The sequence below is a fragment of the Mauremys mutica genome, chromosome 12 (genome assembly GCF_020497125.1).
Source record: "Mauremys mutica isolate MM-2020 ecotype Southern chromosome 12, ASM2049712v1, whole genome shotgun sequence".
NCBI classification, from domain to species: Eukaryota; Metazoa; Chordata; order Testudines; family Geoemydidae; genus Mauremys; species Mauremys mutica.
Genome location: NC_059083.1, coordinates 34,359,827 through 34,376,049, shown reverse-complemented (window position 1 = coordinate 34,376,049; position 16,223 = coordinate 34,359,827). Strand labels below are relative to the sequence as shown.

The 16,223-nt window shown below is 48.6% G+C and overlaps 1 protein-coding gene across 1 annotated transcript; it reads right to left on the bottom strand.

Moving 5' to 3' along the window:
- Nucleotides 1-1,012: 1,012 nt before the first annotated feature.
- Nucleotides 1,013-15,255, bottom strand: LOC123345266 (zinc finger protein RFP-like). Its single transcript, XM_044982016.1, has 8 exons — nt 14,839-15,255; nt 13,317-13,412; nt 10,644-10,874; nt 9,845-9,867; nt 7,729-7,844; nt 6,154-6,178; nt 4,301-4,895; nt 1,013-1,463 (listed from the first exon to the last, which is right to left on the bottom strand). Exons 1-7 carry the CDS (start codon nt 15,253-15,255, stop codon nt 4,370-4,372), a joined length of 1,434 nt encoding a protein of 477 aa, XP_044837951.1. The 3' UTR covers nt 1,013-1,463; nt 4,301-4,369.
- Between the last annotated feature and the right edge of the window lie 968 nt (nt 15,256-16,223).

Below are 16,223 nucleotides of genomic sequence, written 5' to 3'. Positions count from 1 at the left end.
CTGGTTACATGCCACTACCCAGCACTGCACAATGGAGCCAGGAAGAGAGCACTACAGTTGTGATCTCTAATCTAATCTGTCTAGTAAGCATTTGTGGACTTGCTGGCACAGTGTGTGTCAAGTCCCACTCTGGTGTTTGGCCTCCGAAACAATGGCAATTCATCCTGAAGTTCAAGTGGTGGGGACGTGTGCTGGGGACTGGAGAGGCGGGGCTACAAACCCTGCCGCTGTGGGGGAGGGGATTGAGTGGTTCTACTTGATTTATATTTTAGTTTTCTTCTTTAATAGTTCAATTCACATGATAGTTAAAACTATTATAATCTGTTGATTGTGGGGCGATGTGCCATAAAATCCTGCTGTTCCAAACTGCGAATATCTGCCACGCGCTGACAGGTTTGAAAATTGAGAAGTAAAGTGACCCAACCAGCTCTCTCCTCTTGAACAATTCCTGATGTGCATGTTTCTATAAAGCACATGACCCAGAGTGCAGGCTCGATAGCCTAGATCTTACCGTAATATGTTGCTATCATAATGACATACACAGAGGTCCTCATTGGTATTCGGATTTCTCCCCCCCACCCCCAAATTGCTTATGTCAACCCATGTCTGCCTTCAAAAATCACAGCTGGAAAATTAAAGAGAGATGAAACATATAAAATGTGTCTTGTTTATTTACCTTAAGTAAATGTCAGGTTAAAAGGAGCTGAGAGGGAACTTTCATAACCAGAACACATGGTAAAAATATCCACAAATTTGAAGAAGTGTTGTTCTGGAAGGTACCCGCATGACTTGTAGGTCAGACTCTCCAGTTTCTGGGTCTCCCTTTCCCAGGCTCCCTGCTCCTGGGGAGCCTCCAGCTTCTCCCCAAAACCCCAAATCCTAATTAATTAATTCTGTGTCCCTGTCACCCCCACATCTGCCTATCCCCAGCCCGGCTGTTAATTCTACTCCTCAACCCCCACGTCACTTCTGTCCCCAGCCCCTCCCTCAGCTCTGCCCCTGCAGCCCCACATCTGCCCCTCTGGGCCCGTCTGCTCCTCCTGCAGCACCAGGGATGGGAAGGGGAGGGGGGAAGAACCCCTGAGGCTGCAGGGAAGGTGAGGAGCTTTCAGGGGCCATAGAGATGAGCTATCGGGGTTGGGTAGACAGGAGACCTCCAGGTCATAGAGACTAGGATGACTGTGGCTAGAGAAGCCCATTTTTCCATTCCCAGGGGGCTCTTTCCCCCCCACCCAATGTCAGTGACACTGACCAAGGATCCCCAGAGTTCTCCTGTATCATAGAGGACAGCAGCACACAGGCTGCACAATCCCTGGGGCAGTGACGAGATCGGCTTCTCTACCTCACCTAATGCTCTCTATGGTTTGACACCAGAGACTGCACAGAGTTGAGACCGGATGCAACTTCCTGGGTTGCAGAGACTTCATGATAGAAAGTCCACAGAAGCAGATCACAGAGACTACATAGAGCTAAGTATCAGAGGGGTAGCCGTGTTAGTCTGGATCTGTAAAAGCAACAAAGAATCCTGTGGCACCTTATAGACTAACAGACGTTTTGCAGCATGAGCTTTCGTGGGTGAATACCCACTTCTTCAGATGCAAGTGGTGGAAATTTCCAGGGGCAGGTTTATATATGCAAGCAAGAAGCAAGCTAGAGATAACGAGGTTAGTTCAATCAAGGAGGATGAGGCCCTGTTCTAGCAGTTGAGGTGTGAAAACCAAGGGAGGAGAAACTGGTTCTGTAATTGGCAAGCCATTCACAGTCTTTGTTTAATCCTGAGCTGATGGTGTCAAATTTGCAGATGAACTGGAGCTCAGCAGTTTCTCTTTGAAGTCTGGTCCTGAAGTTTTTTTGCTGCAGGATGGCCACCTTAAGATCTGCTATTGTGTGGCCAGGGAGGTTGAAGTGTTCTCCTACAGGTTTTTGTATATTGCCATTCCTAATATCTGATTTGTGTCCATTTATCCTTTTCCTTAGAGACTGTCCAGTTTGGCCGATGTACATAGCAGAGGGGCATTGCTGGCATATGATGGCATATATTACATTGGTGGACGTGCAGGTGAATGAACCGGTGATGGTGTGGCTGATCTGGTTAGGTCCTGTGATGGTGTTGCTGGTGTAGATATGTGGGCAGAGTTGGCATCGAGGTTTGTTGCATGGGTTGGTTCCTGAGCTAGAGTTACTATGGTGCGGTGTGCAGTTACTGGTGAGAATATGCTTCAGGTTGGCAGGTTGTCTGTGGGCGAGGACTGGCCTGCCACCCAAGGCCTGTGAAAGTGTGGGATCATTCTCCAGGATGGGTTGTAGATCCCTGATGATGCGCTGGAGGGGTTTTAGCTGGGGACTGTATGTGATGGCCAGTGGAGTCCTGTTGGTTTCTTTCTTGGGTTTGTCTTGCAGTAGGAGGCTTCTGGGTACACGTCTGGCTCTGTTGATCTGTCTCCTTATTTCCTCGTGCGGGTACTGTAGTTTTGAGAATGCTTGGTGGAGATTTTGTAGGTGTTGGTCTCTGTCTGTGGGGTTAGAGCAGATGCGGTTGTACCTCAGTGCTTGGCTGTAGACAATGGATCTTGTGGTGTGCCCGGGATGGAAGCTGGAGGCATGAAGGTAGGCATAGCGGTCGGTAGGTTTTCGGTATAGGGTGGTGTTAATGTGACCATCAATTATTTGCACCGTAGTGTCTAGGAAGTGGACCTCCCGTGTAGATTGGTCCAGGCTGAGGTTGATGGTGGGGTGGAGGCTGTTGAAATCGTGGTGGAATTTTTCTAGAGTCTCCTTCCCATGGGTCCAGATGATGAAGATGTCATCAATGTAGCGTAGGTAGAGAAGGGGCGTGAGTGGACGGGAGCTGAGGAAGCGTTGTTCCAGGTCAGCCATAAAAATATTGGCATATTGTGGGGCCATGCGGGTGCCCATAGCGGTGCCACTGATCTGGAGATATATATTGTCATCAAATTTGAAATAGTTGTGTCTGAGGATAAAGGCACAGAGCTCAGCAACCAGTTGTGCTGTGGCATCATCAGGGATACTGTTCCTGACAGCTTGTATTCCATCAGCGTGTGGGATGTTGGTGTAGAGAGCCTCTACATCCATGGAGGCCAGGATGGTGTTTTCTGGAAGGTCACCAATGCATTGTAGTTTCCTCAGGAAATCAGTTGTGTCACGGAGATAACTGGGAGTGCTGGTGACATAGGGTCTGAGTATAGAGTCCACATATCCAGACAGTCCTTCAGTGAGAGTTCCAATGCCCGAGATGATGGGGCGTCCAGGATTTCCAGGTTTGTGGATTTTGGGCAGTAGATAGAATAGCCCTGGTCGGGGCTCTAAGGGTATGTTGATTTGTTCCGGTGTTAGTGTAGGGAGTGTCCTGAGTAGATGGTTCAGTTCCTTAGTGTATTCCTCAGTAGGATCTGAGGGAAGTGGCCTGTAGAATTTGGTGTTGGAGAGTTGTCTGGCGGCCTCCTTTTGGTAGTCAGACCTGTTCATGATGACAACAGCACCTCCTTTATCAGCCTCTTTGATTATAATGTCAGGATGGTTTCTGAGGCTGTGGATGGCATTGCGTTCTGCACGACTTAGGTTATGAGGCAAGCGATGTTGTTTTTCCACAATTTCTGCCTGTGCACGTCGGCGGAAGCATTCAATGTATAGGTCCAGACTGTCATTTCGACCCTCAGGAGGAGTCCATGTGGAGTTCTTCTTTTTGTGCTGTTGGTGGGAGGGTAACTGTGTATCAGTGCGCTGTTCAGTGTTGTCCTGAAAGTATTCTTTGAGTCGGAGACGGCGAAAGTAGGCTTCCAGATCGCCGCAGAACTGTATCATGTTGGTGGGGGTGGCAGGGCAAAAAGAGAGTCCCCGAGATAGGACAGACGTTTCTTCTGGGCTGAGTGTGTGGTTGGATAGATTGACGATATTGCTGGGTGGGTTAGGGGTACCACGGTTGTGGCCCCATGTGGCAGGTAGGAGTTTAGACAGCTTACAGTCCTTTTTCCTTTGTAGAGAGGTGAAGTGAGTAATGTAGATCTCCTGTCTTATTTTAGTGAAGTCAGTTTGTATGGAAGTTTGGTTATTGATGAGAGTCTCCAGGTTGGAGAGCTCTTTTTTGATGTTTTCCTGTTTGCTGTATAGGAGGCTGATCAGGTGGTTCCTCAGTTTCTTTGATAGAGTATGGCATAATCTCTCACTGTGGTCTGTGTAGTATGTAGATAGCAGTGGATTTTTTACCTTTAGTCCATTTGGTATGATGTCCATCCGTTTGCATTTGGAAAGGAAGATGATGTCTGTCTATGTCTAGCTCTACATAGAGCTAGAAGGGCTGATTTCAGGCTCCCCAGTGTGATCTCCCTCTCTCTCCCCCCACCCTTGGGTCCTAGGGACACAGGCGGAGCCGGGATCCTACCCCCAGCACCCAGAGCCAGGGTCGGATTCTCTCCCCAGGGACGGAGCCTGGCGGGAAAGTGAAGATTGGGGCCTTGTCACCAGCATCGATAAATGTCACCTGCCCCCGGTCACAGTCCAGACAAACCCGGATGCTGCTGGGGACCCGGCTCAGGGGCAGGGGGGTCGCAGGGGTGGTGAGAGCCCAGAACTGATCCAAGACATACCCCACAGCACAGATCCCATCCTCAGGGCTGATCTGTCCCTTCCTCCTCACAGACTCTCTGGCCACCCCCACAAACCAGCCTCCCCCACCATCCACCTCCACCTCCCAGCAATGTCTCCCCGAGGTGAATCCCTCACAGCCCAGCACACAGGGCTCACTGTCAAATCGTTCAGGACTGTCAGGCAGATCCTGCTGTCTTTCTTCCCATCTCACACTTTTCCAATCCTCAGACAGGACGAGTTGGGGATGAACCGTGTCTGGATCCAGAGTCACGTTCACTGGGGAGAGAGAGAATCAGAGCATTGGAGGCAGAGCTCAGCCTCAGGGAAGACTGAGACCATGTCTCACATTCCCCAGCAGCCCTGTTCCGGCTGGGACAGTCCTGGCCTGGATCCCAGGGAGCTGCTTCTGTCCTGTGCACCTGAGATTGAGCAGAGATGTCACTGCAGTTCCTCACTGTTTAATAGGAACCAATTCACTGCTTTCTCATTTGTTTGCAGAGGCTTCAGTTCCTCCTGCTGGGGCTGATCCATTCTCAGTGACAGAGACACAGCCAGGAAGGTGTCAGAAGCTTTCGGTGAGGAGGGATTAGAAGAGGCCGGTACCAGCTTTAAACTCCAGAGGGAATCTCCCTCCTCTAATGCAGCCTCCACTCCAGGGCCAAGGAACAGAGAGGAAGGGGCAGCATTGTGGAAGCGCCAATTAAGACCAGAGAGTAGGAGGTGGCATTGGGTGGGGTAGCCCCATCCCCATCTCAGAGAGAAAGGAGAGGAGCCAGCATCAGAGCGAGAGCATCTCCCCAATCCATGAAAGAGTGAGCAGCTCTAATGGGAGATCCCAACCCTGCCCAAAGGAGGATGTTGGAGAAGAGCGATGGGGAGACCCCCTGCACTGGGGTGAAGGAGCGGGATCTGTCAGCACTCAGGGGAGGGAGCTCTCTATTCATTGCTCTCAGTTTTATATTAAAAGTCCTGTGATTGTCTATGAAAACCCCAAGGTCAGAGTTAAGGGTGTTTGGATGCTGCTCAGGGAGAGTGTTTCTGATCATCAGTGTGGGCATGAATTCGGCAAAAAAGGTTGGTGTCAGGATTGTTTGTGTGACTTCAGTTTCTGACGTCCTCACTGTTTAATGGGTTTATTTTTAGGGCTGGGTGTCATGGCTGGGGTTAGTTTGGTTGGTAACGTTAGCTACAATCTCATGAAGATGTTTTCATTGGAATTTTCTCATAATTTAAACACATCATCACCCTGTCTGAATGATCCCATTTAAGCCTTGTCCTGGCCATCCTGACTTTTTTGACAAAAGTGGGGTGCAGAGGAACGAGCAGCGGGGCGAGTGGTGATGCCAGCCCCAAACAGGTGGGGAGGCAGAGATCAGGCAGGGAGGAAGGCGGGGCTCAAGCTAGCAGCAATGCCAGTGCATGGGGGGCAGGCAGTGCTTGGGCAGGCAGCAACACCAGCCCTGTTGGGGTGGAGCAGGGAGGGCTCGGACTAGCCCCACATGGTGTCCTGTTTTCCCTTTGGGTAATTTCGTCAACCTACCTCTTTTTGTCTCCAGTGCAGACGGCAGAGTGTCTGGAGGGGGAAAGGAGGAAAGAGATAAAATTTGTGACTCCGCTATTCAGCGGCTGCAGAGGCCAGTGCAGACCTTGGCACAAGCTGTGGAAGTTCTGAAGCCAGCCAGAGCTACATCCCTGTGACAATGGCCCCCGTGTGTCTTGCTCAGCGTGCAGAGTGTCAGAGGCCCAGCTTTACACTGCCCACCTCCCTCTGTCCCTCGTCCAGTCCCCTCCCTCTTCCACCCGCCCTCACCACCCCCACCCCATTCCCAGCCCTCTCAGGAACCCGCCTTGTGCCTGCAGCTGCTGGGGAGGAGCCACCAGAGGCTCCTGTGCTGGAGGGATCCCTCACCGTGGGGGAGGGTCTTTCTCCTTCCCCACAGCCCATTTGGCCCAGACTAGCTGCCATATGGGACCAGAGCCCAGTGATGGCAACAAATGGCCTTTCATTTAGGGTTCTAGATTTTGGGTGCCGACCTTTAAGCACCTGGGGCCTGGTTCTCAGAGGGGTTGGGCACCTGCAGCTCCACTGACTCCACCTGCAGCTGTGGAGGCTGCACAGCTTTGGAACACCTGCCCTGCAGTTCTCTAGTTGGGAGAGAAAAACTCAGGTGCCCCAAATTAGGCCATTTTGCTAAATTTGGGCCTGAATGTTGTGACCTTAGGTAAGTCGTGAATTGATGTGAGACATCCTGATGCCTGAGCCCCGCTACATCTCCTCAGTTTATCTGCTTTCCACTAGTTATTATGTTCAGAACTGAGAACTGGTACAAGGGTCATGCATAAGTCTGGACAGACCGAGATTGTGCGTTTGTACTGACTGACTTGGCTTTCGCCTGGTGAGCAGTTTGCTTGACATAAGGGAAATGTTGTCTTAAGTTGTCTTGTAATTAAATGATGTGTTCATACGTTCCTATGTGGGACAAAGATTTTTTGACCACACAATGTGCTTAAAGACATCAGACATCCAAAATGTACTGCCCAGGAGCACTTAGCAAAGTAAAAAAAAAACCTATGCAGCAAACAGGGTCGAAGAGACCTATGCATAATCAGCGGTAATTAGCCAAACAGAAAAAAAAAATAATGACATGGAAATAACTTGGACAGAAAAAGCCCTGAGAATTAAAAAGTTCATGCATCTGCACTGTATGAGTTATAGAAGATACTTAATATTCATAACACTCAAAGGTGGTTGGAAAAAAAACCTAATAAACACATAATTTGGATGTGTATAATATCTCAGACACTGTAAGGGGTAATCAGAGCTTCACAGAGAAATCCACTATAACTCGCCTATGGTCCCCGAGTAGGCAACTGGCCAGTACTTCTTTCAGTATATGTGTCATTTCTTACTTTCATAGTAATTGTAATTGCAAGGCATGCTTTAGATACAAATAAAGGTTTGAATTAATCAACCTAAGTGACTTGGACCCCAAGTGTGTGGCATTCTCACACAACGATTAAATACACACATAATCTAATTATGAACCAATTGGCCAGAGATATTCTCCTCTGATAGACTCAGATGCTCATCCCAATTTCCCCTCCTAGATCCCTTCTGGGTACCTTTGAACTTCCTCACAGTCTCCAGTAGCGCAATAGTTTTCTGGGAGAAACCACTGACTCGCTCTTCCAGTTCAGCAGAAATCTCCTCTGGCTGTTGGAACTTCCCCTTCTCACACCTGGACAGAATAATTTCATGTGATTCTATTTCATGTATTGACTCATAAGTTCTTGCTAATGAGCTGCTTCTCTAATGGGTCTGGAGTTAGAATTCCTCTGCTTCTCCCAGCCTCAAAGCAGGTGCAGCACAGGCCATGGCAGTGAAACCTTCCCCCAAAAGGACCCATTAATATTCTTCAACTCTGGCCTGGAGAGACCTGCTCTGGGGATAAAAGGGGAATTGAATCTCCATGGCCAATTCACTCCATGGCCTCCATGCTCTGAGGGACAGGAGGTTCCTAGGTGAAGTGTTGTAGAAATCTGACCACTAGAAAGTAGACTGAGACATCAACTCTCCCCATCCCAGCTCATTTCACACAGGTCTCCAAAGAGTCCTCAGGCGAGAAAGACTCTTGACCACTGCTGCCCTGGGCTGAATGGTAAGCAGGGCCCCAGCAATGACAGGCCCATATTCCATCCTCACTATCCTGAGGCAGCCAGTCCCCCAGGGAGGTGACATGTCTAGGAAATACTTGAGGTCAGTCTTCCCGACTGTATGGATAATTCCAGAGTCTTTCTATAAAAGGGTGAGAACCTCAGGATAAAATTGATCAGAGAGATTTGTATCCAGAATGTGACCTTCCTCCAGAAGTGAAAGTAAGCCGGTACAGGCCGGTACGGAGGACCGGTAAGAAAAGGAGACTGGCTGAGGGAGGGAGAAGCCTGCCCCCTGCATAAGAATAGTTTAAACTCAGCTATTCCCTGAGTGGTTCAGCCCTTGGGGTTAGGAGTGGTTTCTGGCATCCTTGTAGGGAGGGTGTGTTTGACTATGGCAGGAGCAGTCCTTGTCTGCCCCCGGGACGGGGGGATCTTGTCTCCAATACTAATATACACAACAAATACAAGCATTTGGCTCCACTGCTTAAATCCAGAGCTAATAAAAGCAGGTGGAAGGGGAAAACTCACTGTCACGTTGGTTTCTCGTCTCCTCCCTCCCCCTCCTCCAGCCAGGCTGCAGACAAGGCTCTGCATTCCTCCTGCCCCACCCCCAGCAGGGGTTCTCCTCTAGGCTCTAGCTTGCAGTAGGGACACTGGTTGAGATGCCTGCTGCTGCTGCCTGCATAAGTGTGTGACCATGGCAGGGGCAGTTCTTTTCTGCCCCTGGGATGAGGGGATTTCCTATACACAAAAAACACAATCAAAATCAGGAACCATTTCCAAGTTCAAATCTATCCCATTCCCTCCCCAGCAGAGGATGATGGTTGTGATGTCCAAACTGCTTGCAGATCCTCTTTGAAATGTTACTGAACCATGCAGGGAACAGCTGAGTTTAAACTGTTCTTATGCAGGGGGTAGGCTTCTCTCTCCCTCAGCCAGTCTCCCTGCTGCAAGCTAGAGGGAAGCCCCTACAGCTGCTGCTCAGTGCCAGGCAGGGAGAAAGCATGGAGCCTAGTGTCTGCAGCCTGGCTGGAGGAGGAGGGAAGACATGGAGAAAAATGTGACAGTGAGTTTTCTCTTTTTCAGGCTTATTCCAATAGTAAAGTTTTATTACAGACAGTACTGGTAGTAGTAATAGTAGCTTTATTTTCTCTATCCATGTCATGCAATGGGAGGGATCCATGAAATATGTAGGAGAGGTGGGTTGCTTGCAATTGGACCATATGGGTCAGAAATGTAAATTACTTTCACCCCTGCCCAAACCCCAGGGCTCCCAGCCGGGGGTGATTTAAAGGGCCCAGCTCCTAGCTTCAGCTGAATCCCCGAGCCCTTTAAATCCTGATTTAAAAGCCCCAGGATTTAAAGGCCCCACCTCTTCTGATAGAGGCCACGCCTCTTCCGGTTGAGGCCCCTCCCCTCCCCTCCCCCTCCGGGAGTACCGGCAAGTCCTTTAAGTTACTTTCACCCCTGCCTTCCCCACACATTTTGCTGTATAGCCCCTGCAAGATGTGGTGATAACATCATCTCCAAGCTCTTTCCCAGTGTTGTGAAGTGTGAGGGGGCGTGAGAGAGAGACACGTACCTGCTCAAGGTACTTCTGACATCCTAGAGGAGAGAGAGCGAGAGAGCATATTTCAGTCCCACCTGACACACTTAACACTCCAAAGAAGGGATTTTGGAAGTATGGGGGAAAGAGGCCATAGGCGCCAACTTCCCCTCTAGCCAGCGGGTGCTCGAGCCCCCCACTCCACTCCTTCCCCCAATTCCCACACCTTGCCTCTTCCCACCCCGACCCCTCACACGCCCCCACTCCACCCCCTCCGCCAAGCCCTGCCCCCATCCCACCTCTTCCTGACTGCTTTTCCCTGCTCCGCCTTTTTCTGCTCCCTGCCCCCAAGCATGCCCCATACCTGCTCCTCCCCCTCCTCCCAGAGCCTCCTGCATGCTGTGAAACAGCTGATTTGTGGTGGGTGGGAGGCGCTGTGAGGGAGGGGGAGGAATTGATCAGCGGGGCTGCCAGCGAGCAAGAGATGCTGGGAGGAAGGGAGAGACGGGGAGAGGGGGAGCTTAGCTGCCCATGGGTGCTAAGCACCCACTAATTTTTCTCCATGAGTGCTCCAGCCCTGGTGCATCCACGGAGTTGGCACCTATGAAAGAGGCCCTTCCCTGGCTCCAGGGCCATGGATTCCCTAACTAATGGGGCTTTTCCATCTCTAATATCAAAGTGTCTGTGGCTCTGCCAAGAATAATAATAATTCACATTTCAGGAATCCACACACCGAGTTACACTGTGACCTCTGAATGCTGGACAGCAGTGCTCATGTTTTAGGAGCTGTCCTGTCCCTATATTGGGATTTGGAGTATTTCTAACTCAGTCTCACCTGCAGAAATTCACTTGCTGGCTTCTGACACTTCCCCTCCAGCTCACTGATCAGCTCACTGAGACGGGAAATCTTCTCCGAGAGTTTGGTGATATTTTCATTCTGTATCTTCACAATCTCCTCATTCAGCTCTGCCAGCTGGCCCAGCAGGAGTCGCTCTTGTTCCTCCAGGAACTGCCGCAGTTGCTGAAATTCAGACACAATCTTCTGTCTCTCCTTTCGTGTCTTTCTCTGTAACAAAACAATAGGGAATGGGCTGGTCAGGGACATGGCTGGAGCCTGGGGTCCTGTCACAGAATGCTGAGTGTGCAGGAGGGAGAATTTCTTCGCAAATTTTAAGTCACCTAACTCTGTGCAATGCCCTGTGGTTACTAGAGGATTTTCTCACACCTTTCCTTTTGGCTCCAGAATCTCATAAAGGGACATTCCCACGTCTGACATGGCTCGAATAATGTATTATTGATGGCCTCAGAGATGCAGATCCGAAGCAGCAGGAGGACTCAGCCACTAGAGCTGGGTGACATTTTCTGCGCAACATTTTTTTTCCAGGGAAAAATGCAGCTTTGTCGATACTGAAACGTTTCGTGAATTCCTGTCACTTTCACTCAGTTGTTTTGTTACAAAGATAAATAAATGAAAAATCAAAATATTTTCTTTTTAATTTTTTTTCCCAGGATTTTAAATGTGAAATTATTTGTTGGTTGAAGATTTCCTTCTTTTTTATATAATTATATATATATTTTAAATAAATGGTCAAAATTGAAACAAAACATTTTGATTTTGTCAAAATGAAACATTTCTTTTGACCAAGAAAAAGTCAAATTTATGATTTGCTGAAAATATTATAAAAATAATTTTTGGTTCAAGCCAATTTTTTTTTTAATATCTAGCCAGGGAAAAAGATCTGGTATTTTCCCAGCTCTACTCAGAACCATGTGGACAGAGGCAGATGGAGAGAAAAAAATAGATGAAACTATAACACAAAAAACCTCAGACTCAGGCAGAGAGCTGTGCTTTTGATACACTCAGTTTACATTGGGAAGATTTTTATCACATCCACAAAAGCTAGAAATTAATTCACTAAGTGAAATGAAAGCTTAGAATCTGTAGAGGAACATGTTATCCTTTTCTAGGGAGAGGATTTTTCAGGCCCTTTATATGGATCTGTGTGCACACATACACACACAGAGTATCCCAGGATCATGAAGCAATGGACAGAAGTCCACATTCCCCAAGGCCATAAAGCAATCATTCACAAGAGTGAAATATGAAGGATATAAGCTGTACTAAAAGATAAATTCTAACTAAAAGAAAGTATCAGAGGGGTAGCCGTGTTAGTCTGGATCTGTAAAAGCAGCAAAGAGTCTTGTGGCACCTTATAGACTAACAGACGTTTTGGAGCATGAGCTTTTGTGGGTGAATACCCACTTCGTCGGATGCATCCCATGCATCCCATGCATCCGACAAAGTGGGTATTCAGCCATGAAAGCTCATGCTCCAAAATGTCTGTTAGTCTATAAGATGCCACAAGACTCTTTGCTGCAATTAAAAGAAACTGACTTAACAAATAAGGAGGATGTGAACTGTAGTGAAAATAGTAAGGAGTGTAAAACAAAATATCTGGACAGCACCCTCAGGCATACAAGATGAATGACAGGAATGGCGAAATTGTCAGAGCGCAAAAGCACTGAAAGCCAGAAAGGAGCAGAGGGATAGAACCCAACACATCACACCCAGGAATACGTGTCTCTATTTAAGCCGGATCTTAAAATTGTAAACAAAGATCGCACAAGAGGATTCCCCAAAACTAAACATCCTCCAAACTCTGGGCTTATACAAGGCTGAGAACTGTGAAACTGCAGAGTGACTGTGTATCGGGGGGTTGTTCTAGTGCATTGGATTTTCTAATTCAAAATTCTGTTAGTTCATTACTTATGAAGTGAGTTTAATTAAACTAATAGTAGCTAATATGGAGTAGATAAAAAATAATAGTTGAAAGTAGCTTATGGCAGTGGTTTTCAACATGTGACCTGCAGACCTCTGGGGGTCTGCGGACTATGTCTAAAGGGTCCACAAAAGACTTAGGCCTTGGCTACACTGGCACTTTACAGCGCTGCAACTTTCTCGCTCAGGGGTGTGAAAAAACACCCCCCTGAGCATAGCAAGTTACAGCGCTGCAAAGCGCCAATGTAAACAGTGCCCCAGCGCTGGAAGCTAATCCCCACGGGGAGGTGGAGTACCTGCAGCGCTGGGAGAGCCGCGACCACACTCACACTTCAAAGTGCTCCCGCGGCAGCGCTTTGAAGTTGCAAGGGTAGCCATACCCTTAGACTGAAAACTGACCGAACAGAATTCAACTATACACACAGACAGTAGATTTCCAAAGGGGTCTCTGCACCTCCATTCAAAATTTCCAGAGGGGTCCCCAAATGAAAATAAGTTGAAAAATACTGGTTTGTGGTGTAGGCCCAAGCAGTAATTCCTGCTAAAACAACTAATTTTGATTTCCTTGTGATTATTCCCCATTTAACGAATTTCTGCTTCACCCCCAAGCGATTGAGATAAAACATAATTGGGCCTCTAGCTTGCCCCTGCCTCTCCTTATTGCTCTGATTCAGAACGCCCCTCCATCCAGCTCGTTAACAATGCAGGTTAATAATGATGGGCACCTACCAGATATTCCCGGCTTCTCATTTGTACACTCACTTTACATCCCGGCAGCTTTTCTCTCTCTTCCCTCAGAGTCTGCAAATAGGCCTGAATCTTTTCCTGGAGAAACAGAAAATGATTTGTGGGGTGTTATTTTTAGATTTAGGAGTGAGAGTGTGTATGTGTGGGAGCTTTTCCAGCACAAATAAACACTCTATTGATGAGTGAAGAAACCAGTTGCTTTACGATATCAGAGATACCAAGGAAGTGGAGTCATATTACTGGACACTGGGAGTGTTTTATTTTCAGACTCATTGACATCGTTTGAACTTGTTTCTCCATTGATTTACACCAACATGAAACTGAGGTCAGATTGTTGGATTTTTCATTCACTATGTGAAATATCCTGTTTTTAAGAAGGTTTAGCAAACAAAGTGATACAAATTCCAGAAACCACCAAGGCTTGAAATATGGACTGGGATTCTCTAAGGAGCCCAACTCCCACTGAATTTCAGCCCTGAAGCCCTGGAGACTGGACTGCTTGGACAGAACTGGTCTGAGCATGAAAGCAAACCCTATTAGATGTGTTGATTTTTGACAAGAATGTTTGGCGTTTGCCCTAGTGCTGTCCTGAACCCTTCCCGTGCTAATGCTGCCTGGGTGCCTGTTCCCCAGCTCCCAGAAGGGGGGTCCAGAGATTTCAAAATGCTGCACTGTGGGAGAGCAGTGTAAGGCCTAATGGAACCAGTTTGGCTGTTTTTTCAGTCTGACACAGGTCAGCACCGCCCAGGAGTTAGTTTTGCTACAATCCAGTCTAATCCCCATGGTATTTGGCATGGACCTGTACTGCCTGGAGCCCTTTTGTGTGTGGACTCAAGGTCTTCGGGGTCTACACAGTGTTTAGCCCAGTGATTTCCTCTCGTACAGGCCGGCATTAGAGTTAAACTTCTCATGGAGAAACCCTGGAGTTCTGAATCCCAGTGGGAAACCTCATCTCCATTCTGGGCTTGGGACCTTTACCAAGGTGTCTTTCCCTCCTAATGGCCTTTCTTAATTATTGCTCAGTCAGGAGACAGCTGTATCGGATCCCTCCCAGCATTGGGTGAGGCAGACACAGCAGAAAATATTCCCACCCTCCCAACTGACAGGTTCTCTGAAATACTCCAGACAGGTGGGACAAGTAGGTTCATGATGGAATTTTTCCACAGGGTTCTCTGCAGCCATAACCCTTCTGTGGAGAGCTGGACCCAGCCCTGTGGGACAGGAGCTGCCACGGGGGCTGAATATGGTGGGTTGCGGGTTCTTCACGCCCTTTTCATTCCAACGTGTAAGACTTAGGACATTTATCGAGGGCCTCACTTCTCCATCTGCATGACCCTTTGGAGGATTCCCAGTTGCTGGGAAACCTACTTAAACTTGAAACCCCTCGTTCCTCTCCAGTGGAGCTCACTGAGTGGCTGTCTGGGGCTCAAGGAAACCCTAATGCTGGGGGAAGGTGAGTTTCCCAAGGCTCTGGCTATGAAACTAACAGTTGGTGATTTCCTACCTGGAATTCTTTGGCAGCTTCCTCTGCAGGAATGACGGTGTGATCTCTGTGCTCCTTGGAGCTGTGACACACCAGGCAGATGGGGATTTTGTCCTCTTTGCAGAACAGTTTTAGAGGCTCCTTGTGTTTCTCACACAGTCTCTTTATTTCTGGTTCCTTCACTGTCTGCAACCTGAGTTCTCTGGCTGCTTCCACAATATTCCTGAGCTGCCTGTTCAGCCGGAGGTTCCTCTGGGGAAAGATCTCTCTGCACTGAGGGCAGGAGATGTCTGTATCGAATCCCTCCCAGCACTGGGTGATGCAGGCTCGGCAGAAATTGTGATCACAGTCTAGAGACACCGGATCTTTAAAATACTCCAGACAGATGGGACAGGTCACTTCATCCTGGAGAGCTTGTGCTGGATTCGCAGCAGCCATGGCTTCTAGTGCAGGAAAGAGACCAGAGAGGAATTTACTTTCACTTTCTTCTTCTCAGAAATGAGTTGATTGAAGTTTGCATTTTTCTTAGGCATTTCTTTTCTGGGTGTGTCTCATGCTCTTTGTTTTTTGTGCACTGTAAAGAATCTTTGAATGAAGTGTGATGAGTAGGACCCTACCAAATTCACGGCTGTGAAAAATGTTTCATGGACCATGAAATCTGGCTATTGTAGGGAGCGACAGGACTGGGGGCACCCCAGCTGCTAGTCCTGGCCCAGGCTGGGAATTTCTATTCCCCTGCAGGGGCTGGTCCCAAAGCCGTCTCAGACCCACCTCTGGGAACCTCTCCTGGCTGCAGGAAGCTCCGTGGCTGCTGGCTGGAAGCCCAGCTCTGAGGGTAGCACAGAAGTGAGGGTGGCTGTCAGCCCCTGACCAGGGTGGAGAGGCAGCAACCCAAGCTGTCAACCCCCAACCAGGATGGAAGGCTGACGGGAACACCCAGATGTAGGGTAACCTGCCCCCCCCCATACCCTGCAGCCTTCACTTCTGCACTGCTGTTGGTGGTGGCACTGGCTTTGGCTTTAGGACTGGGTGTCCAGCCAGAAGCCGCTGTTCTCCAGCTCCCCTGCTCTGAAGGCAGCAGCAGTGCAGAAGTAAGAGTGGCAATCCCAAAACTCCAATACAGTAGCCTTGTGACCCCTTCCATCATCCCCCTTTTGGGTCAGGACCCCCATGGTTTGAACACTACAAAATTTTCAGAGGCGAACACCTGAAACTGTAGTAAGAAGAGGACCTGAAACATAAGGCCTTGTATTAGAGGCCTGGTATGAGGCCTGAGGCCTGAACTAAAGCAGTCAAAACGTTGCTGATAGAAAGCAAAGTTAAGTTGTAAGCAAGAGGCAGGCCCTCCTCGTAGAATCTGGCAAGCACAGGACTGATGTTGCAGAAACACATATTCCTAAGAGGTG